Genomic DNA, 23182 nt, shown 5'->3' on the forward strand with positions numbered 1-23182 from the left:
TGGCCACCTCATGCGAAGAGTCGACTCATTGGAAAATACCTTGATGCTGGGAGTGATTGGGGGCAGGAGGAGAAGGGGATGCCAGAGGATGAGATGGCTGGATGGCATCACTGACTTGATGGACGTGAGTTTGAGTGAACTCCGGGAGTTGGTGATGGACAGGGAGGCCTGACATGCTGCAATTCATGGGGTCACAAAGAGTCAGACATGACTGAATGACTGAACTGAACTGAATACTATACAGAATAAGTGATGAAACATTTGATTGTTTATGTGATTATGTTACACAAAACTGTATGGGATTATAGTGCCCATCTTGGGCTTTCCTTATAGCTCAACTGGTAAAGAATCTGCCTGCAGTGCAGGAGACCTGGGTTCAACTCCTGGGTCAGGAAGATCCCTTGGAGAAGGAAATGGCAACCCACTCCAGTATTTTTGCTTAGAAAATCCCATGGACAGAGGGTTCATGGGGTTGCAAGAGTTGGACAGGATTTAGCGACTAAACCACCACCACCATAGTGCCCATCTTACTGGAGTGTTTTCCCTCCATTTCAGGCTTTGAAAAAACAAGCAAGCATGTAAGAAACTATAGGCAGGCTCCTGAAGCTGAGAGCGGCCTCTAGCAGTCAGCTTACAAGTGCCTCCCACCAAAAGTCACTGTTGAGCCCACCCCCACCCCCCCCCACCCCCCCCCCACCCCCCAGTTACACAAGCACACAGAATGGAATTCAGCCAGAGATAAGTCTGTAGGTAATACTGAATGTCAAATAACTGACCCAAAAACCAGGATTGCTCTTTGGATTGCTTACTTTTATTAGATCAACCAACAAACAAGCTCCATGATGAAAGCATCAAGGTAATTACTATGGTATCATCAATCTAATGAAAGAAGAACTCTTGAGTTCACAGGAAACTTTTACTTTATCCACTTAATGAGGTAAGTTCTGGGAAATGTAGAGGTTAGACGGTAGGTCCACAATAGACCACACTAAACTTCCGTGATGCAGCCTAACCATCACCCAGGGGAAAGACACAGAACATGAGGGCTTCAGAACTGGTGAATCCTGGTGTTCAGGTGTAGAGAATGAGAGTCTTTCTTGGCGTCTTCAGTAGTAGTAGCCAAAGCCAGAGCCATAGCCGCATCCATAGCCACAGCCACAAAGAGAGCGGGAGCCATAGCCGTAGCCACAGCCATAGCCACAGCCCAGCCTGCGGAAGCCAGAGCCGTAGCAGGAGCCATAGCCACAGCCCAGCCTGCGGAAGCCAGAACCATAGCCACAGCCATAGCCACAGCCCAGGCCTCCATAGCCATAGCTTCCACAGCCGAGGCCGCCATAGTAGTTTCTGTAGTAGCCACACATGGTGTTGGTTGTTGAGGTTGTTCTCGGGTAGACAAGGAGAGTAAAAATGTCACTTGCGTGTGGACATTTCTCCCTGCAGAGGGCCTTTTATATGCCCTCAATGTGGGTGTGACCCACCACACCTTCATGCCATTGGCTAACTTTATGACTGATCTAATTAGTTTGTTGCTCACAACCATAGCATGAAACAACAGGGAAATTCAGCAGGCCTGTTGTGCTGACATCCCAGCTTGTATTCCTCTTATTTAATTGAGTGTTTGGATGAGAGGAGACACACTCATACCTACACAGTCCTGCCCCAAAGTATTATATGTGTTCATTTTAAGCTTCTAGAACCATCCTTCATGTCAAGAAAAAAAGACTTTGTTAGGACTTTTCAAATAATTTTATTATTTTATAACCTTTCACAAAGAATAATATTTCTATCGTTTCATACATTTTTCTTCTCTCTTCATCAAAATTATTACTTTCTTCAGATATTTAAGCAATTTTGTCTTTCATGACATAATATTGACAATAATTTTAATAAAGTTACTTGAAATAAAATTTCAAGGCAATCAGTTCTGAACAAAATATCTTCTATTTTCTTACTTATATCAATGAGTTTAACTTTCATTTAAGTTCAGCTTCCACTGAAGGATGTGAAAATAGAAGTCATTCTCTAGAATCCAATTTCTGTAATTGTGTATACTGTGATTAGTTAGTATTAGTTAATATTAATATTAGTTAATATTCTAATACTCTAAATAAGTATCCAATAGGATTAGCACCATTTTTTGTGCTAATAATGATAATTAGATAGAAAACTGTTTCTCTCTCAAAACATTCGATCAGTAAGCTTTGTAACCTGCTTAGCTATCTTGCATAATGCTTGAATTCCAACTGTGTGTGTGTGCTCAGTCATGTTCAACTCTTGGTGACCCCATGGACCTGGTAGGCTACTCTGTCTATGGGATTTTTCATGCAAGAATACTGGAGTAGGTTGCCATTTCCTACTCCAGGGGATCTTCCCAATTCAGGGACTGAGCCCATGTCTTTCATGTCTCCTGCATTGGCAGGTGGATTCTTCTATCACTGAGCCACCTGGGAAGCCCCCTATCTTCATTCAAATCAGTGAGACAGCTCAACATTTTGGGTACCAAAGTAAGCGTAGTATTATAGTTTAAAACTGTATTTCTGCATCTTTAGCAAAATGCATGTGGGAAAGCAGCATTATTTATACATCCACTGGATTTCTGATATTCTATGATAACTGTTATTCAAAATATTTATATATGTCTCTTTACCCAGGTTTTTGGACTTCCCTGGTGGCTCAGACAGTAAAGTGTCTGCCTACAATGCAGGAGACCGGGGTTCAATTCCTGTGTTGGGAAGATCCCCTGGAGAAGGAAATGGCAACCTACTCCAGTATTCTTGCCTGGAAAATCCCATGGATGGAGAAGCCTGGTAGGCTACAGTCCATGGGGTCACAAAGAGTCAGACACAACTGAGTGACTTCACTTTCTCTTTACCTAGATTTAGATAGGGTTTAGAGAGTGGAATTTGGGGCTGGTTTGCATTGCAGTGAAGGTGGTTTGAGAAGTTGGACATCCTATACATTTTAATCAACTCTCTCTGCAGAGTATTAGAGTATGGATACAGATTTTTCAAATCGCCTGATTCACTTAACATCATAGCTATTTCAAAGAAGTCAAAATAAAATCATATTTTAATGAAACAGAAAAATGTTGTCTTGCTAATGATCAGACCAACACATTCATTTGTTCAGTCATTATGTAGTTTTTAAATGCACTTTCTATGTGTGTTTTATGTTCGGTGCAGTTTTATAAAGTAAACATGCTATTGTGACATTCAGTTCACTATTACTGGATCGAGATATTATAAGCAGAGAACTTCTTCACTACATCATATACAAATTTCTCATACAGAAAATAATAGTAGGTTCAGCTCCCACAGTTCAGAGTCAATCAAACAATGTTTTTAGTAAAAACTAGTTGAAACAACATGATGATTATTCTTCTTTAAGAATATTTAAGTCTTAGAACATTGCCTAATTTTGATGTGTGAATTTTCCAGTTAATCAAAAAATAAAAATAAAACCTATAATTAACTTGTTTTTTGTATTTGATTAAATAGGATGAGGATACATTTTGTGTGTGTGCAAAACAAGTTCCAAATTACAACATTTACTAAGTTTTTTCTCCTGATATTTACTTCAAGGAGTGAATTTCTTTCTCTTGAATAACTAAATTGTCCTCTCTGATCATAGCAGTAAGAGCTTTGTAAAGCATCACTGTTTTTTTGCCCATTCGTTTCTGGTGTGTCATTTTGAGTATACTCAATTCTCAAACATATTCTGAAATTAAAAATAAAACAAGCTTTATTTCACTCTGAATATCCTTCAAGTAAGCCCTATTGTTATATTCTGCTTCATTAAAAAAAAATCACAAGTATATTTCCATTGAGGCATTTTAATATTTCTTTACTTTTTCAATCATCTTTTTTGGTCTTTCGCCTCAGCTACTCTACTGAGATGCAGAAATCAAGACCTCAAGACCTCAGTCTTGTCAAATCCACAGGTCAAGTTATTATTTTACTCAGTCTCTGAATACATTTATGTCCACCAGCCTCTCTTTTCAATCCTAAAAGGTTCCAACATTTAGCTTCACCCTGTATACACACCTTTGGTTCATTTCTAGCCTCAGCAACTGCTTCTTCTCAGTATCCTCTTTTTATTAACTTTTTATTTTGAACTTCATGTATTGAAATAATTTTAGATTTACTGAATGTTGCCAAAAGCACACAAAAAAATTCACATATAATCATTACTCAGTGTCTCTTTGTGTTAACTTCTTTCATAATCATAGACCATTCATCAAATTAAAGAAATTAACTTTGTATAATACTCTTAGTATGGATTTTTGCTTTATTGTTATTGTCTATTGGTGTCTTTTGTTATTGTCCTGGGTCCCAGTTCTCATTTTCTGTTGTGTATATTTTTAGTCTTTTCTAATTAGTGACAGTTCCTCTTGCTTTCCTTGGAAATTTCATGAAGAGTCAGGTATTTTGTGACTATTTCACAAATTGGGTTCGTCTGAAGTTTTCTCATGCCTCAGCTGAGGTCACCTTTTTGGGCAAGAACTCTGGAAGAAGTGTGCCATTTTCAGTGCCACATACTGGGGAGCACATTAGTCAGTAAATCATTGAGAGTTTTGGGAGTCATTTTTAAACTCAGATTTCTGATAGAAAAAACGCTCCTTCCTTTCTGTATAATTATAGTTAATAGGGTTTAACTTTAGCTTCCCTATGCTCGTTTTGTGTCCATTGTAAAATTATAGATACTTGTCTATGTGAAGTATAAACCAAAGTGTATTGTATAACATTGTTCTTCAAAAAATGATAAAACACTTATCATTGTTATTCAATGTTAAACAAGTGAATTCTGACACCATGGCTTTCCTCCCACAAACTCTCCACCCTTCTCTTTCCCTTTAAAGCCATCCTTATACTTCTAAGACTACACATGGGCAGACAGAAAGAGGATATTATTAAAAGAAACTAAGGTTTTCAACCTTTCAAATTGTGGTGCTGGAGAAGACTCTGGAGAATCCCTTGGACAACAAGGAGATCAAACCAGTCTATCCTAAAGGAAATATACCCTGAATATTCATTGGAAGGACTGATGCTGAAGCTGAAGCTCTAATACTTTGGCCAGCTGATGCAAAGAACCGACTCACTGGAAAAGACCCTAATGCTGGGAAAGACTGAGGGCAGGAGGAGAAGAGGGTAACAGAGGATGAGATGGTTGCATGGCATCATTGACTCAATAAGCCTAAGTTTGAACAACCTCTCGGAAATACTAAAGTACAGGGAAGTCTGGCGTGCTGCAGTCCATGGGGCCGCAAAGAGTTGGACATGACTTAATGACTGAAAAACAACAAGGTTTTCAACAGGTATGCTATGCATGAGTTATATGATCTCATGGTAGTTAGTAACACAGTTAAATTTGGAATCAGAAATAAACAAGCCACTGAATTAGGAGAAGAACCACTCATTAGAGTATGATTTCATTCATGCATCCTGACACAGAGCATAGATGTCTTGTTTTGGATACACTGGTTATGAGGAATCCTTGAGATAGTTTTAATGCCAGTTAGTTTGGAATGTGAGTGCAACAGTGGCTGGGGTTGCCACTTAGTTGGTATACTTGGTGCTATGCAGATTATAAATTTAAAAATCTTGAAACAGAATCTGATCTTCAACTGAGCCTTCTTCTCCTCACACTGTGAATTACTGCAGCAACTGCTATGGTGGCCTGGGCTCTGGTTATGGCAAACCTGGGATGTGAATATGGATGGGCTACAGTGGCTGCGGATATACCTGCTATCGTCCATGCTGCTATGGAAGACACTAGTCTTCTGGCTTCTTCTGAGAAATTCTAGACTGCTCATCTATTCAGGGCGTGATCTTATGAGACCCATGTTTACCTCCTTCATTAATTATAATAAATATGTTCTTATTTGTTTAAACAGTTACTGCTGCTGCTGCTGCTAAGTCGCTTCAGTTGTGTCCGACTCTGCGTGACCCTGTGTGACCCCATAGATGGCAACTACCAGGCTCCCCTTTCCCTGGGATTCTCCAGGCAAGAACACTGGAGTGGGTTGCTTCCATTGCATGAAAGTGAAAACTGAAAGTGAAGTCGCACAGTCATGTCTGACTCTTAGCGATCCCATGGACTGCAGCCTATCAGGCTCCTCTATCCATAGGATTTCCCAAGCAAGAGTACTGGAGTGGGTTGCCACTGTCTTCTCTGTAAACAGTTACTACTAAGTCTTAAACTACCATGCCACATCAGACCTTTCTTGATTGAATTGCCTGAGCTTCTAACAATTAAAAAAAATACTCATTTGATCTTTTATTACTCTTACATAATTGAATGAAAACAATCTTGACCATTTACATTTGGGAAAATGTCTAAATTTGTTATTCATGAAAGGTAACCAATTTTTCACATTATTATGCTTTTGTGTATAATTATATAGGTTTCTTGTGAATATGTGTATGTATGTGTGTTTCTGTATGGAATTGGCTATCTATAGTCAACAATTTAGGTGTATGGGTGAATAGGTATATTCAACCATTACTTTTCTAATATGTGTGTTTCATGGCAAATAGATGGGGAACCAATGGAAGCAGTGACAGACTTTATTTTGGGGGGCTCCAAAATCACTGCAGATGGTGACTGCAGCCAAGAAATTAAAAGACGCTTGCTCCTTGGAAGAAAAGTTATGACCAACCTAGATAGCATATTGAAAAATAGATACATTACTTTGCCAACTAAGGTCCTTCTAGTCAAAGCTATGGTTTTTCCAGTAGTCATGTATGGGTGTGAGAGTTGGATTATAAAGCAAGCTGAACACTGAAGAACTGATGCTTTTGAACTGTGGTGTTGGAAAAGACTCTTGAGAGTCCCTTGGGCAGCAAGGAGATCAAACCATTCAATCCTAAAGGAAATCAGTTCTGAATATTCATTGGAAGGACTGATGCTGAAGCTGAAGCTCCAATACTTTGGTCACCTGATGCAAAGAACTGACTCATTGGAAAAGACACTGATGACAGGAAAGATTGAAGGCAGGAGGAGAAGGGAGTGACAGAGGATGAGATGTTTGGATGGCATCACTGACTCACAGGACATGAGTTTGAGCAAGCTCTGGGAGTTGGTGATGGACAGGGAAGCCTGGCTGGCTGCAGTCTATGGAGTTGCAAAGAGTTGGATGCAACTGAGTGACTGAACTGAAGGATATCCAAGGACTATTAACTACCTTGATCTAACCAAAGCCATATCTTTGGTATATCTAGTTTGGTTAAAGATTTGGGAAAGTAGTATCCCTCTTCTTACCACTCAATGATACTATTTTAGTATCTTATTCTTTATTGATGCTTACTATTTGAATGTGTCTCTGGACAGATGTAATTTTTTGTTCTAATTTTATATTACTGCTTTTTCTTTTCTTCACTGAGAATATGTACTTGAACTCATGTATTGAAGCTGTACACTTTTTCTCTGAGAATGGCTTTCTGTCATTCTCATTTTTTCACAAGAAAATACAGAATTTATGGTTTGTTTCACTGAAACTTTGAAAGGATCAGTCAATCTGAGTTTTGGAAAGAGATCTGTTGTGTTTCATAATCAGGCAGTGGCTTGGGTAGACTACAATCATGCATGCCTCAAGGAGGAGATCAAGATGGTAGAACAGAGGACCCTGACTCTTCCTGGGAACATACCAAGAGCAGACCTACATGTGAACAGTTTTCAGTGGAATCAACTGGAGACTGGCAGAAAGCATCTTATACAATTAAGGCTGTAAAGAATGACCCAAAGGAGTTGGGTAGGTGAGGGAACAAAACAATTAGTTCAGCACCTGTGTCTCTTGAGGGAACACAGAAGAAGAGTGGTTACTACAGGCACATAGTTTCTCCCTGAGGACCAACCAATTTGAACCACACACTGGGCACCCAGCACTGGTGTTTGATACCAGGAAAATGCATTCATTTGGCTGGTTTGAAGGCCAGTGGGACTGGCAGTGAGGTTGTGAGGAAACTGGTCTCTGCTTGTGAAGATGATGCATACTCTTGCTTACTCATGAAACAAGATGGAGAGTGCCTAGGACTGTGACTGGTTTCCCATGACCACAGCAGTGTACTCTCCAGCCCACACAAAGTGCCTGATCCAGTCCCCCTTGCTCTGCCAGCAGTTCCCCACTAGGGCAAAGGCTACCACTGCTGAGAAGAGTGTACCATTGAAGGGGACAGAGCTGACTTGGACCCAATACTACATCTGAACAGGATGGGAGTAGACATTGCTGGCACTCTCAAGGTGGTAGATCACAACTCTGACTTTTATGCTAGGTCCACCACAAAGTGGGCTCCTGCCCATCCTAGGGGTCTGCTCTGGCCCCTCTTATCCCCTCTTTTGAGCAAATGTATACCAATGCTGGGGTGGCACTTAGAGGAACTCTGCTCAGATCTGACCCTTGGAGCTTTGGAACCCGATCCTGCCCCAATAGGGTGTTGTAGGACATTGCATACAGGAGAAGCCTCTGCTTGCCCCTGGCCCTGCCTCTAGCCTCTTCATCTCTAGCCCCACCTCTGATCAAGATGATAACTGCTGGCACACATTGGGGAAAGACATGAGTTGTACTTACTTCATATCCAGCTCTCCCACCAAAGACCCTGGGCACACACAAACTGTAAACCAACACATCCTTGTCTTTGTGTAGACACACTTTCAAGGCTTTGAGGGTTATTTATTTCACATAATTCCACAGAGTCAGAGAGAGTTAAGCAAAATCAGAAAACAGAGGAATTTGTTTCAAATGAAACAACAATAACAACAATAAAACAGAAGAAGAATCACTAATGAAACAGAGATAAATGATTCATAGATATATTTTAAAGTATTAGTAATGAGAATAGAACCTGAAGTAGGGAAAATAATGCATGAAAACAGTGATGACTTTAATAAGGAACTGTAGAATATAAAAAATAACCAGTGAGAGCTGATGAATACAATAACTGAAATGAGAAACACAGTAGAAAGAAATCACAGCGGACTAAATAATACAGAAGAACACATGAATGATCTGGAAGACAGAAAAAGGGGAATAACCTAGTCTAAACAGAAAACAAGAAAACAAATTAAAAATTAAAGCAATAAATCAAGCATACTAATATATGCATAATATGGATCCCAGAAGGAAAAGAGAAAGAAAAGGGGGATCAAATTAATTTGATGAAATTATGACTGAAAAATACTTAAACATGAAGAAACAGATATCCAGGCACAGGAAGCACAGAGTCCCAAACAAAATGAACTCAAAGAGATCCACATGAAGACATATCGTAATTAAATGGCAAAAGTTAAAGATAAAGAGGGGATTCTAAAGATGGCAAGGCAAAAACAAAATGTGATGTACAAGGGAGACCTGATATGGCTGCAAGCTGTCAGTTTCTGATTTTTTTCTGCAGAAACTTAGTAGACCAGAACTGAGTGTCATGATGTATTTAAAGTGCTGGAAAGAAAAACATACAACCTAGCACACTCTCCCCAGCAAGATTATTATTCAGAATTAAAGGAGAGATAAAGAACTTCTCAGACAAGCAAGATCTAAAACAGTTCATCAATACTATTAACAAACTAACCCTGAAACAAACATTAAAAGGTCAGTTTTAAACGGAAAAGAAAAGGTTACAATGAGAAGTAAGAATTTGTAGGAAAATAAAATTCTCTCTAGTAAAGTCAAATATATAGTAAGGGTATATGGGTCAAACAGTTAAATAAGTAACAACAAAGATTAAAAGACAGAAATTTGTAAAATAGACTATAAAAACAATAAACAGTTAATAGATAAACATGAAGATATAAAATATGATGGAAACACAATATATGGGGTAGGAGAGTAAGCAAAAATGTAGATCTTTAAAATGTGTTTGAATTAAATGACTACCAGTTTAAAACAAGTACATATAGGTCAACATATATGAATCCCATGGTAACCACAAATCAGAAACCTACAATATATACACAAAAACTAGACATAAAAGAACACAAATGTATCTCTAATGAAAACTGTAAACTATAAGGGAAGAAATTTATAGAAGAAAAGTACAGAAAAGAGCTACAAAAAACTAGAGAACAAGTAGCAAAATAACAAGTACATGCTTATTAATAATAATTTTAAATATCAATGGGTTAAATGTTCCAATTAAAGACACAGGATTGCTAAATGGATAAAACCATACAAACAAAAAACCTCACGACCCGCCTACATGCTGCTTACAAGATAAATCACTTCAGAGCTAAAGATGCAGTAACTGAAAGTGAGGGGTGGAAAAATGTATCTCATGCAAATAGAAACAAAAGACTGGAGTAAAACTACTCACATGAGATGAGACAAAAGGGGGGCACTATTTCATGATAATATAATCGATATAAGAGGGTATACCATTGCTTACTGATATGCAACAAATATAGGAGCAGCTAAATACATACACCAAATATTAAAAGACATAAAGGGAAAAATGACAATAATACAATAAAAATAGGACTATAATATCCCACTTATGTCAATGGACAGATCATTTACACAAAAAATTGATTAGGTAACAGTGGTGCTAAATGACACATTAGACCCATTAGATTAACAGGTAGCAACAGGAAAGAATTCTGAATTTGGGTGAATTTCACTGTATCTCATTTAATGAAGTAAATTCAGGGAATGTATAGGTTAGATGGTAGGTTAGCGACAGGCTTCACTAAACTTCCATGATACAGGGTTATCATGACCCAAGGGAAAGGCACAGAGCATGAAGGGTTCAGAACTGGTGAGTCCTGATGTCCAGGTGTACAGGAGGAGCGTCTTCCATTGCAACCTCAATAGTGGTAGCCAAATCCAGAGCCATAGCCCGAGCCACAGACACAGCAAGAGCCAGAGACACCAGCCAGGCCTCCAGAGCCACAGCTTCCATACCCGCGGCCCCCACAGTAGCTTCCGTAGTGGCCACTCATGGTGTTGCTTGTTCCACTTTGGGTAAGAAAGGAGGGTTAATTCCTTTATTCTGGACATTTCCTTTTGCCCACAGCCTTTTTATGCCAGAGGTGTGGGTGGGCTAATTTTATGACTAATATAGTTAGTGTGTTGTTTCAAGACTGGAACATAATGCCTTAAGGTATTATGGAGGTTTGCTGTAACCAACTGAAGTCTTTTAATAAGATGGTATAGTCACACTTATAAAACTATCTTTCATAACAAGTCTTCACTTTAACATTCTATTATCAGATATTACATAAACAGGGAGCATTTTCAATTGTTTCATTTGACTAACAGTTGGTCACAAATAATTCGTTTTTGTTCTTGACCTCCTAAAATTTTGCACCCTCCCATAACATAGTTCTAACTCTTATTTTAGCCCAAACAGTGATGTCCTACTTATGTAATGGTGGTGACATTATAGAATTAAAGTGAAGATCAAAGTAAAGCATAAATATAATCTAGGGGTTCGTCTGCATTTTAATAAGCTCTCACCTTATTATCAGAGGTAATAATATTTGAATGAATATGAGGACACAAAATATTTATTTTTCTGATATCATCTGCCTTGATAAGAAATTCAAATAAGGGAACAGGATTTTAATATATTCAAATTGATAAATGAAATAATGTTTTATTCATTTAAAATGTTTTATTTTCTGTCTATGTGTCATGTAAGTATGCTTTTAGTAACAAAATATTTAAATACATTATTATGACAAAATGTTACTGTGTCCTTCTTAAAGAGGCATTGTTAGTAAATATATTTTGATCATATCAATGCAAATTTTTCCATAAAAGAAATGGAATTTTCACTCTTGAAATGTTATACAAATATTGCTTTTGTGTGTCTAAATTTGACAAAATCTAATCTTTGACTGCTGTGAATCATAACTGCATTGATTGGTGGGATTTTCCAACAATTGGGAGAAAAATAGTCTGTGATACTTTGTTACTCTCACTTTTTTTTTTTTTACAGCTGATATTAACAATTTGGGTCTTCTCATGCGGTACTAGTGGTAAAAAAAAACCCACCTGCCAATGCAGGAGACATAAGACACATGGGTTTGACCCCTGGGTCGGAAGATCCCCTGGCAGAGGGCGCAGCAATCTTAGGTGCCTCTTAACGAAGTTTCTTGTGGTGACTTCTCATCTTTAGTCTGTTCATTTATTAATATTCTGAATTATAATTTATTAATCATATTTTTAAAATAAAATATAAAGAAGCAATAGCTATTTTTTTTAGCTGAAACCATATCCACAGTCAGCATAGGAGTTTCCCTAATAGTTGAAACACACGTAGCAGAAGGTGAAGTTTCAAATGAGATACAGAAAGATGTTTCTGAAACTTAAATGTCACCTACTACCCTGAAATCTTTATATACTGTTGAGGAGGGCCAGAGTACACCATCAATTTTGCCATTTAGGTGATAAATATTTATTTAATATTTAATATGTGCAAATCACTGCTCTCAATTGACAATTTTTGGACTTGTCATATCATAGCTAGACATGTGCTTCATATCAAATTCATAGCTATGAATCTGCTGCATATCAAATAGTGTCTGATTATTGTCAAGATAAAAGCCAAGTATAAATCAATAAGGAAAGTTTCCATCGATGATCTAATCATCTGAACATATGATTAGTAAAACATATTTTAAGCAGCAAGGCTCTGGGAAAGGTAGGGGATTTTATGTTCTGAATGCATCTATTACAGCCAATTTGACTAATTACTTTTACTAGTTTACTTATAGGGAATTTCTTTGGAATACAATACTTCTCTATAGAGAAAGTCCTTAACATTTTTGTTGCAGAGTTCCTATGAATTCAAATACCCATGAATATAATATTTTGATAATACATTACCCCTAGAACCATTCCTCAATAAAATTTTATGTCTATGTTGTTATTTAGTTCAAACCAGAGCATCAACAAAAAATAATATCTTTTACAATAGCAGTTGTATATTTTGTAAATCACAAATTTCCTTCAGAAATTTTTTATCTTTTTTATCCCAATGGATATGCACAAAAGAAATTGAGATGTTAATAACAGGAGGTTAGGAAATTTACTAAAAGACCACAGCAAATACATTACTAAGATAAAATATTTGTTCTTTGTTATGCTGCATAAAGTGCCCCTTTCTAATCATCGAAGATGTGAACAGTTGCTGTCATAAGGGGCTTATTGTTTTTTTTATGACAACCCATTTCATTTTGAAATTACCCTGCTATAAAATGCACCCATGTTTCGGAGTTTCTCATTATTCTCCATGTCATTTAGGGTTCTGAATAAAATGTGTCTCAGTGTTCTGTTCACATGCCCCTCCCATCAAGCCTGGCTTCCAGTGCCCTCTGATCCTCTCACCTTCACTCCATAGTGACCTATCCTTGGAGTCTCCTAGTCTCTGCTCCCATGTGGGTATGACATCTGGTCATCAAATCAACTACACCTCTTTCCAGATATATTAGAGAACAGTAGGGGAAGCCCGTTGTAAATTATTACCACAAAATTAGCTCAGAACAACACCCATTTAGGACTGCAGGGTCATAGTGGATCAGAAGTCTAAGCACAGCCTAACTGGGATCTTATTTCAACATCTCACAATATTGCAGACAAAGTATCAGCCAGGACATCTGCAAAATATCTTTTCTTTTTCTTTTTTAAATTCTTTATTGTGCATTGTGGTATAGCCAATTAACAAACAATTCTGTGATAATTCAAAATATCTTTTTTGTATAAATTAACCAGTGTTTCTAGATTTGCAAATACAGCCCAGATTTTGCATGAAGAAAATAGAAGTCATTTTTTAAATCTGAAATTCAGATTTATCTATATTGAATTTTCTGTGCAGGACTCAAATATAATTATAATCACCGGAGTGACATCCCATCACCTTTGCCAAGGTTAGAGGCAAGTTACAGGTCCTTCTCACACTGAAGGGAAAAGGATCTGACAAGGGGGTATGTCATTGGGGATCATCTTAGAATACTGCCTAGTCATATCTGTGAATTTATTCCTTAAGCCCATCCAGTAATTATAGTTTCTCCAGGATAGATGATAGCTACTGCAATAAGATTCTAGCATTTGGACATTTTCTGAAATATAATTCTCCTCTTCTGCCTTAAAAGTTATTTCTCCTCTTCTGTAATTGATCTACTCCTATTCATTCTTCCTATTTCAGCTACAAGTTTGTCTTTTTCCAGAAAGATTCTTTCTACTAACCCTTCTTTCTACTTTCTGTTAGTTCTGGCCTCTCCTCTTCTTTTCTATTTCACAAACTTTATGTATAAAAGTTATAGTAATATGTTGATCTTGGTAGCTTGTGAATTTTTTGTCTTTCTCACACTTTGTAAATCGAAATAGTATTTGGTCCAGCAACTTCACTCCTTGGTATCAACCCACAGGAACTGGAAAGTCCACCAAAAAACCCTTGCACACAGTGGTTAATGGTAACTTTATTCTTAACAGTTAAAACCAAGAGGTCTTTCAAGTTCTCTGTTCTGAGTATATAATGAAATATCTTCTGTTAAAAGTTAAGTGTTTGATGAATGAGATGACTAATTATCTAATTCTTAGGAAATGATTCTATTCCTTCAAGAATAACAATCATTCTCTTCATCTATCTCCTTTTACTCTTCTTCTCAAGACTGAAATTTCTTTCAAGGTTCAAGGGATTCTAGGAACAATAAATCAACTTAGCCATGGGTGGTTGAATCTTGATCCAGTTCCTATAGCCTTTTTATAGACCATATGAAGATTGGATTTCTAAAGCCAAAGCATATTGTAACTGGCCTCTCCTCCCAGACACAGCAACATACACATTTTCAGTTTTGTATTTTCCTGGTATCAACATCACCATTTTTACTCAGACTCTAAAACTCAAATTCATTTCCAACTTGTAGTCTCCTAGAATAGGGTGGGATGGGATTGGATACGTAAGATCAGTTAATTTCATCCCTCTCCTTGAGTTTGTAATTTCTCACTACCCCCCTGCCCTGCCACATAATTCTAGCAGTGGGTAATCCTTCCTGGATTTAGATATACCTAGTGATAGAGCACTGAATAAGGGATTCATGCTTGCTTCAGATGGTGTCACATATTTGAAAGAGCTCTTATGTTGAAAATGTTTTATGTCATCATCATCCTTTCCCCAAACTCATTTAGTGTCTTTAGAAAGACACAGAATACATCTGAGATCCCAGTATTATTAATTTTGCAATACAAGTCTTTCAAATATGCAATTGTGTCTACTACTCTGATTCCCCACAATTCTGCTGCTGCTGCTAAGTTGCTTCAGTCGTGTCCGATTCTGTGCGACCCTATAGATGGCAGCCCACCAGGCTCTCCTGTCCCTGGGATTCTCCAGGCAAGAACACTGGAGTGAGTTGCCATTTCCTTCTCCAATGCATGAAAGTGAAAAGTGAAAGTGAATTCACTCAGTCGTGCCCGACTCTTAGCAACCCCATGGACTGCAGCCTACCAGGATCCTCCGTCCATGGGATTTTCCAGGCAAGAGTACTGGAGTGGGGTGCCATTGCCTTCTCCAGCCCCACAACTCTAAGCTCTAAGAAAAAAATAAATACTTTAGAAATTATCTCCTCTACATGTTTTGACTTCCCTGGTGGCTTAGATGGTAAATAATCTGCGCAATGCAGAGAACCAGCTTCAATCACTGGGTTGGGAAGATCCCCTGGAGAAGGGAATGGCAACTAGATATTTATCTATTCTCCTTTGCTAATTGATGTCTAAGGTCATATAGGTTTTACCTTCACAACCTCTCTGATGCTTTTCTATTTTTAAAAATTATCTATGGCATCATCTATATTCAGGATCAGTTAGCCAGTCTCCAAGTTATTTATATTCCTGAATATTGAGACTGAGGCTGAAGCTGAAGCTCTAACACTTTGGCTACCTGATATGAAAAGACAACTCACTGGAAAAGTTCCCAATGGTGGGAAAGATTGAAAACAAAAGGAGAAGAGGGCAACAGAGGATGAGATGGTTAGATAGAATTATCAACTCAATGGACATTAATTTGAGCAAACTCTGGGAGGCAGTGAAGGACAGGGAAGCCTAGTGTGCTCCCTAGTCCATGGGATCACAGTCAGACATGACTTAGTGATTGAACAATGACAACAAAAAAATATTGAGACCTCTGCTTCTTTCCTTCCAACTTACATTTTTCATTACTGTTTTCCCAAGATTTTTTTCTAAGACATTTGTCTGTTGTGTGTACATGTGTGCATGTGTTGATGAGTATCTGAGTAATGATTAATACAGAAAGAAAAAAATGAATAGACCTAGGATCATGACAACAAATGCTTCCAACAAACTCTTAAAAAGACTGAATTAAGACCACAAGTTTCAGCCAATAACAAGCCATTATTTTGGGGGTGAAATTCCAGATATGCAGCTTTCAATATGTCATGGGTACTGACCAATCAGAGTGGAAGCCAGGGATACATACACAATTGAAATAGACAACTGAGAATTATCCCTGCTAATCTCTGAGGAAAGCACAGAAATAGAATACAAAAATAGAGTCAGTAGCATTTCTGGTGTAAAAGATACACAACTTATTTAGGGTCAATAAAATATGTTTATTTGGAAAATAATCCCAATACAGAAACACAGACTAAGAAAGTAGTGGGTTTATATTTGAGTCATGAACAAATTGAGATCTTCAGTCTTTCAGGAACATTATGGAGTAACTCAGGTCCCTCAGTTACAAACAGGAATTTCAGAACAATCAATTTCCCAGTGGCTCTTATAGGTCTCAGTTTGGTGGGATCTGGTGGGATCTGGTGTGACTACGAAACATTGAAACCAAAGTGACTTTGGGATGATGACTTTAGAAGAAAAGAAACATTGCAGTTATGTTCTAGTTACAAGAAACATCCATACAGAAATGACCCTTATCTACAATAGGCAGAACCACAACCAGACATGTATCCACAGACCATGATACAGCCATATCCAGAACAGTTTGCCATGGCCAAAGCTAGCACATGTATTTCTGAAGTAGTTTGGAACACGTGGTGTCTAGAGGTGCAGATTCAGTAATTCGCTAGAGAAGATTCTAAATATGGATATCACCCCATGCCCTGAACATTTATATGCTACCAAAAATGGGTTAAGCACCCAACACAGACTCTGGGGCCTTATTACCACAGCAATTCTCATTTTTCAAAAGCTCATGTTTCTCAGAAGCAATAATTTTTTTCAGTAGTTCTGTCCAAGGTTTGACTCCAGCTATTCAAGACAATTGTAAGAAAACAGAGGTAATCTACAAATTGAATGAATCTGTTTTATGAGATGTGATCAAATTTAATTTAGATTTGATCCAGGGGGCATTGACACTTCTGTACTTTCAGGTACATATCCATAGGTTCTGTTTCACCAGCTCACATCTCAACACTGATAGGATACCATGTGGTCTGGAGGTGAGAGGCATAATCTCTGGCCAAAAAAGAGCCATTCTCAAGTTACACATGCGAGAAAGTGGGTGGAGGCCAGAGAGAACAGCCACTGCAGGGGGTGCTGGAGCAGGAGTCAGGCGAGGCAAAGGATATTTGGTGTATCAGGTGTGTATTTTGCAAATATTTTCTCTTAGTAGTGAGTTTTCTTCTTATTTTTTTGGTTAAGTTTGATTTTTAACACCATCCAGTGATTTTTTAAATCTCACACATTTTATTTTTGAGATGCTGATTTTCCATTTTTTATTTTTCAGTTATTGCCTTTTATTTATGTATTTCTTTATGTTCTTGATCACATTTGGACATCTCTTTTAAGATTTTATGCTCACTGCAGATGGTGACTGCAGCCAGGAAATTAAAAGATGCTTACTCCTTGGAAGGAAAGTTATGACCAACCTAGATAGCATATTCAAAAGCAGAGACATTACTTTGCCGACTAAGGTCCGTCTAGTCAAGGCTCTAGTTTTTCCTATGGTCATGTATGGATGTGAGAGTTGGACTGTGAAGAAGCCTGAGCGCCAAAGAATTGATGTTTTGAAGTGTGGTTTTGGAGAAGACTCTTGAGGGTCCCTTGGACTGCAAGGATATCCAACCAGTCCATTCTGAAGGAGATCAACCCTGGGATTTCTTTGGAAGGAATGATGTTAAGCTGAAGCTCCAGCACTTTGGCCACCTCATGCGAAGAGTTGACTCACTGGAAAAGACTCTGATGCTGGGAGGGATTGGGAGCAGGAGGAGAAGGGGACGACAGAGGATGAGATGGCTGGATGGCATCATGGACTCGATGGACGTGAGTCTGAGTGAACTCCGGGAGATGGTGATGGGGAGGGAGGCCTGGCATGCTGCGATTCATGGGGTCGCAAAGAGTCGGACACTACTGAGCGACTGATCTGACTGACTGACTGACTGACTGACTCCATTATCTTTGTGATTTCTTAGGTTTTTTCTTTTTTTTTTAAACTAATTTGTTTGCTAATCACATTGTTGTTCTGCTTCTTTCCTTGTCTAGTAATTTTTAAAATACACACCATAAAATATTAAGGATATGTTGCTGTGAATGTGCTTTTCGTCGCCTTTCTTTATATAGTGTGGACATTGGTTTTGGTAGGCAATTAAGTTACTTGTATATCCCTTGAGTTTTTTTATTACTTCATGGACGTAATAGAGTCTTCAGTGCTAGTTTACCCAACTACTAAAGCATTTTCCTTTTAGAGGCTACTTTGGAACTCATGTATTTCCTGGCCTTGTGGGATCTCTGGGGATTATTTAGCTACAGATGTACAGTGGTTCTTAGCCCCTCTTCAAGGAATTTCACTATATGCTTGCATGTCTAGGGGTTCAATAAAGCAGACAAAAGAGCACCGTATGAAAATACCTAAGTTCTTTCTCTGCATGGCTCACCTTTCTTCCTTATTCTCACTCAACTTTGAAATTTGATCTTTCTTTACTCAGCACAATATTAACCTCATGATCTCCTGGAGTTCTCTTCCCTGAACTGTTGGCCTGAGAGATTTTTTTTTTTAATAGGCAAAAAGCTAAAGTAGGCCTTAAATAGTTCATTTCCTTTTCTTAAGGCACTGTGATCCTGAACTATTTCTTGTACAGTGCACAATTTCTGAAACCGGTTGTTTCAGATATTTTCTTCAGTTTAATATAATAGGAAGGCAAACCCAATACTAGTTACTCTGACACAGGTGGAAGAAAAAGCGTCTCTTCTATGTACATTTAAAAATGATGAGATAGATTTCTATTTTAAAAAAATCACATTGCATTTTAAGTGAAAAAACAAGTTGAGTAATAATAATGTATATAATCATCTCGTTTTTGCAAAGAAAAATCAGGCAATCTTTGACATTTCTTGCGATGTAATATAATGATTGCTTTCTTCAATGGTTATGAGATGTGATTCCTAGAATAAGAGAGGGGAAGTCAAAGGTTTTTTTTTTTTAAATTTTTCTGTAATACATTATTTATCATCAATATTTAGCTAGTTTGACCTTTACACCCAGAACTCTGCATGAAGATTGGCTCTTCCAAATGTGTCCAGGAACAGCATGTATCTTTTACTAGTTAGTCTCTCAATGGAAAAGCTTTCCTCCTGTGCAGCTGAGTCTCTGTAAGTTTAGTGAGTGATTCTCCTTTAAAAAAAAGGGCATTTGTCAGACCCTTCTCCTTACCTTCTCTTAGAACAGATGCTGCCTGCCCTTGTTGACATCAAATTTCACCACTCTTGTTTCATTTGGTATTCGAAGAGGCATTAAAAAAATTCTCTAATAGAAAAAGAAAGTTAGTTTGCAGGTGTTACATTGTCTTCTATCTTCTGGGAGAAGGACAAACACATCTTGAGGTAGCAGGGTAATCAACAGCAGAAAATTGTCACAGATGTTCATCTGTTTAAATGAAGCAGGAAAACATGGCCCGGTATGATGACAGTAAGTCTTTATTCCCAGAGGGATATTCCTTATGGCCTGAGACATAATGATGTTCCACAATATAGAATTGATTTAAAAACATGAAAATGCATGAAACATGTATTTCATATTCCAAACATGAAATAGTTTGGGAACTCTATACCATCACTAACATGATAATTTAGAAAAAATTGATTCTATCAGTAAATACCATGTAAATAAGACCAAACAGGTGGTACAATAAAAAAGCTGTGTCATAATTTTCAAAGATTTTAAATAATTTCAAATTTGTTAAAATAATATTTTTAATATACAAAGGATAAACATCATACTACCAGTATTGAATATTGTAAGTTGATGTCAATTTGTAAAGGCTTTCTTTCTTGCTTATTTTCCATTTTTCTAAAATAAAGCTATACTATTTTACTAATTCTAAAGTATATCATTTGAGACAAAGTAGTGGGGTCACTAAGAGTCGGGCACGACTGAGTGACTTTACTTTCACTTTTCACTTTCATGCATTGGAGAAGGAAATGGCAACCCACTCCAGTGTTCTTGCCTGGAGAATCCCAGGGACAGAGGAGCCTAGTGGGCTGCCATCTATGGGGTCGCACAGAGTCGGACACGACTGAGGCGACTTAGCAGCAGCAGCAGCAGCAGCAGTCCTAAATCAGCCTTAATTGTTTATTTGAATTAAAATTAAAACACATGCCACTCCAGGAAGAACCATGGTCTCACTCCACTCAGTGAGATCATTCCTATTGATTGTATACCAGTTTCTCGGTTGATATGATCTGAATTCAGCAAAACGGATGTCAGCTTTCACTCATGTATTTACTTTCTTATATTTATTTTCCTCAGGAATTTTAAGTTAAAAAATATTTAGATACTAAAATGTACGTGGTCCATATATTCTCTCACCCCCATTTCATAAGAAATAGTAGTATAGAAAATAAGGAATTTTATTTGATAAAGCAAACATGAAGTTAATTATATACTTTTTTCTAATTTAATTCTTCATAATTCATGACATTTCTAGAAAATTATTATTGACTATTTTCCTTGTATTTCTGAAACACTGCAAAGAAGCTGATTAATCTGAAAAACAGACCCGTAATCCATTCTGCTCCACGACCTCTTCCTCTGAAGACACAAATTTATTTTCTGTCTTCCAAATTATTGCAAACAATAATTTTTCACACTCCACAACACAGGTCTCATGGTTTCATCCTCCACTGATAACTTTCCCTTTTACCCACAACCTACAGCTGAATCCAATCACGCAGTTTCACTTTTTACAGATTAACATGCTATTTCTTTTAACAGTTTCGATTAGCAGTCAGCTTTGCCAAGGTGAACATTTCACATCACAGTGCATTACAAAAACAAATCATAATTTTTCTCCCTTTCCAGGTTTGGGTCAACAGCCTTGAGTCTACTTGCTCATGTTTTCTCATTCAGAATCTAAGCAGAAACAAGGACACCTCTTGAGAACATTTTTGTTGGAAAGAGGAAAGAAAAACAGAATCACTGTCAAAACTTGTCATTTCTCTGAAATAGAGTGTTCACATATGATGTAAATCACAGGGTCATCATACCTGCCTGCCAGCCCAGGAGATATAAGTGACACAATTTTGATCCCTCAGTAGGAAAGATTCCCTGGAGGAGAGCATGGCAATCCACTCCAGTATTCTTGCCTGGAGAATCCGATGGACAAAGGAGCCTGGCAGACTACAGTCCCTGGGGTGGCAGAGTTGGACATGACTAAAGCAATGTAATATACACGTAGTCCTTGACCACATGCATCATGCAGCAAACCCGATATCAGTGGAATTCAGTTCAGTTCAGTCGCTCAGTCGTGTCCTACTCTTTGAGACCCCATGGACTGCAGCACACCAGGCCTCCCTGTCCATCACCAACTCCCAGAGTTTACTCAGATTCATGTCCATTGAGTCAGTGATGCCATCCAACCAACTCATCCTCTGTTGTCCCTTTCTCCTTCTGCCTTCAATCTTTCCCAGCATCAGGGTCTTTTCAAATGAGTCAGCTCTTTGCATTAGGTGGCCAGAGTAGTGGAGTTTCAGCTTCAGCATCAGTCCTTCCAATGAACACCCAGGACTGATCTCCTTTAGGATGGACTGGTTAGATTTCCTTGCAGTCCAAGGGACTCTCAAGAGTCTTCTGAAACACCACACACAGAGATGTTATGGGGAGGGCGGTGGGAGGGGGTTCATATTTGGGAACACATGTAAGAATTAAAGATTTTAAAATTAAAAAAAAAAAAAGTTCAAAAAGGAAGGTTAGTACACTATACGACCATTTTTAGAAAATGTATCATACATTAAAAAGAACATGGAAAGAATAAAATAAAAAAAAAGCGCATCAGTTTTTCAGTGCTCAGTTTTCTTTATAGCCCAACACTTACATCCATACATGACCACTGGATAAACCATAGCTTTCACTAGATGGACCTTTGTTGGCAAAATTTTGAATATGCTTTTGAATATGCTGTCTAGGTTGGTCATAACTTTTCTTCCAAGGAGTAAGCGTCTTTCAGTTTCATGGCTGCAGTCAGCATCTGCAGTGATTCTGGAGGCCCCCCAAATAAAGTCTGTCACTGTTTCCACTGTTTCCCCATCTATTTTCCATGAAGTATTCGGACCAGATGCCATGAACTTAGTTTTCTGAATGTTGAGTTTTGAAATTGGAAATATATAATCCTTTTACAGAGGAGAGGGAATAAGAATATACTTCACCACACTGCAACTTTCTGGGCTGTCATTGATGCTGACCTGGTGAAAGTTTCGTCTAAATGCCCTTGCACAGTGGTGAGGCGTTTGTTTACACAGGAGCTTCATTCATGTCCACTTATGGAGCAAACGTCTCAATCCTCTTAACCTCCACTGCTCCTCAGTCTCTTCTCTGCCTCCTCCTGGTTATCTTCTAGACCTTTCTACACTGACTTTTGATATTCAAACACACTTCCCAATGTGAGTAGCAGATGCAAAATTTCAGGTTAGTGAGAGGGAAAGACTTTTTGAGACTCTGCTCTCAGCTTCTGATGACATGATGATGATATGCTGATAGTGGTGATGAATACTATCGCCTACAAAAGTACTGTACATATCTCTAAGTGATTAACAGATATAAACCTATTTGCTATCTTATATAACCCTATAATGTGCATTTGAATATCTTTTTCATTTTACAGGTAAGCAAAAAACAAAGGGCAAATGTAGAAACAATGATTTAGATGAAACAGCTTAGTAAAAAATTAGACTAGCAGCCTAGGGTAGAAAAGGGAGATAGAGGATAAGGATTGTATTTTCTACTTTTGA

General features: G+C 37.9%; 1 protein-coding gene across 1 annotated transcript; it reads right to left on the reverse strand.

Annotated features, from left to right (window-relative positions):
- Nucleotides 1-1106: 1106 nt before the first annotated feature.
- On the reverse strand, nucleotides 1107-10889 carry LOC128052132 (keratin-associated protein 6-1-like). Its single transcript, XM_052644575.1, has 2 exons — nucleotides 10744-10889; nucleotides 1107-1383 (listed from the first exon to the last, which is right to left on the reverse strand). Exons 1-2 carry the CDS (start codon nucleotides 10887-10889, stop codon nucleotides 1107-1109), a joined length of 423 nt encoding a protein of 140 aa, XP_052500535.1.
- Nucleotides 10890-23182: the final 12293 nt, after the last annotated feature.

The sequence above is a fragment of the Budorcas taxicolor genome, chromosome 1 (assembly GCF_023091745.1).
Source record: "Budorcas taxicolor isolate Tak-1 chromosome 1, Takin1.1, whole genome shotgun sequence".
Classification (NCBI taxonomy): Eukaryota; Metazoa; Chordata; class Mammalia; order Artiodactyla; family Bovidae; genus Budorcas; species Budorcas taxicolor.

Excerpts from the sequence above, each read along its gene's own strand:
- LOC128052132 (XM_052644575.1), bottom strand. The coding sequence starts at position 10,889 with ATGGAAGCTGTGGCTCTGGAGGCCTGGCTGGTGTCTCTGGCTCTTGCT. Across the intron at positions 1,384-10,743 it reads CTGGACATCAGGACTCACCA|AACAACCTCAACAACCAACA; the intron begins GTTCTGAACCCT and ends TGTCTACCCGAG.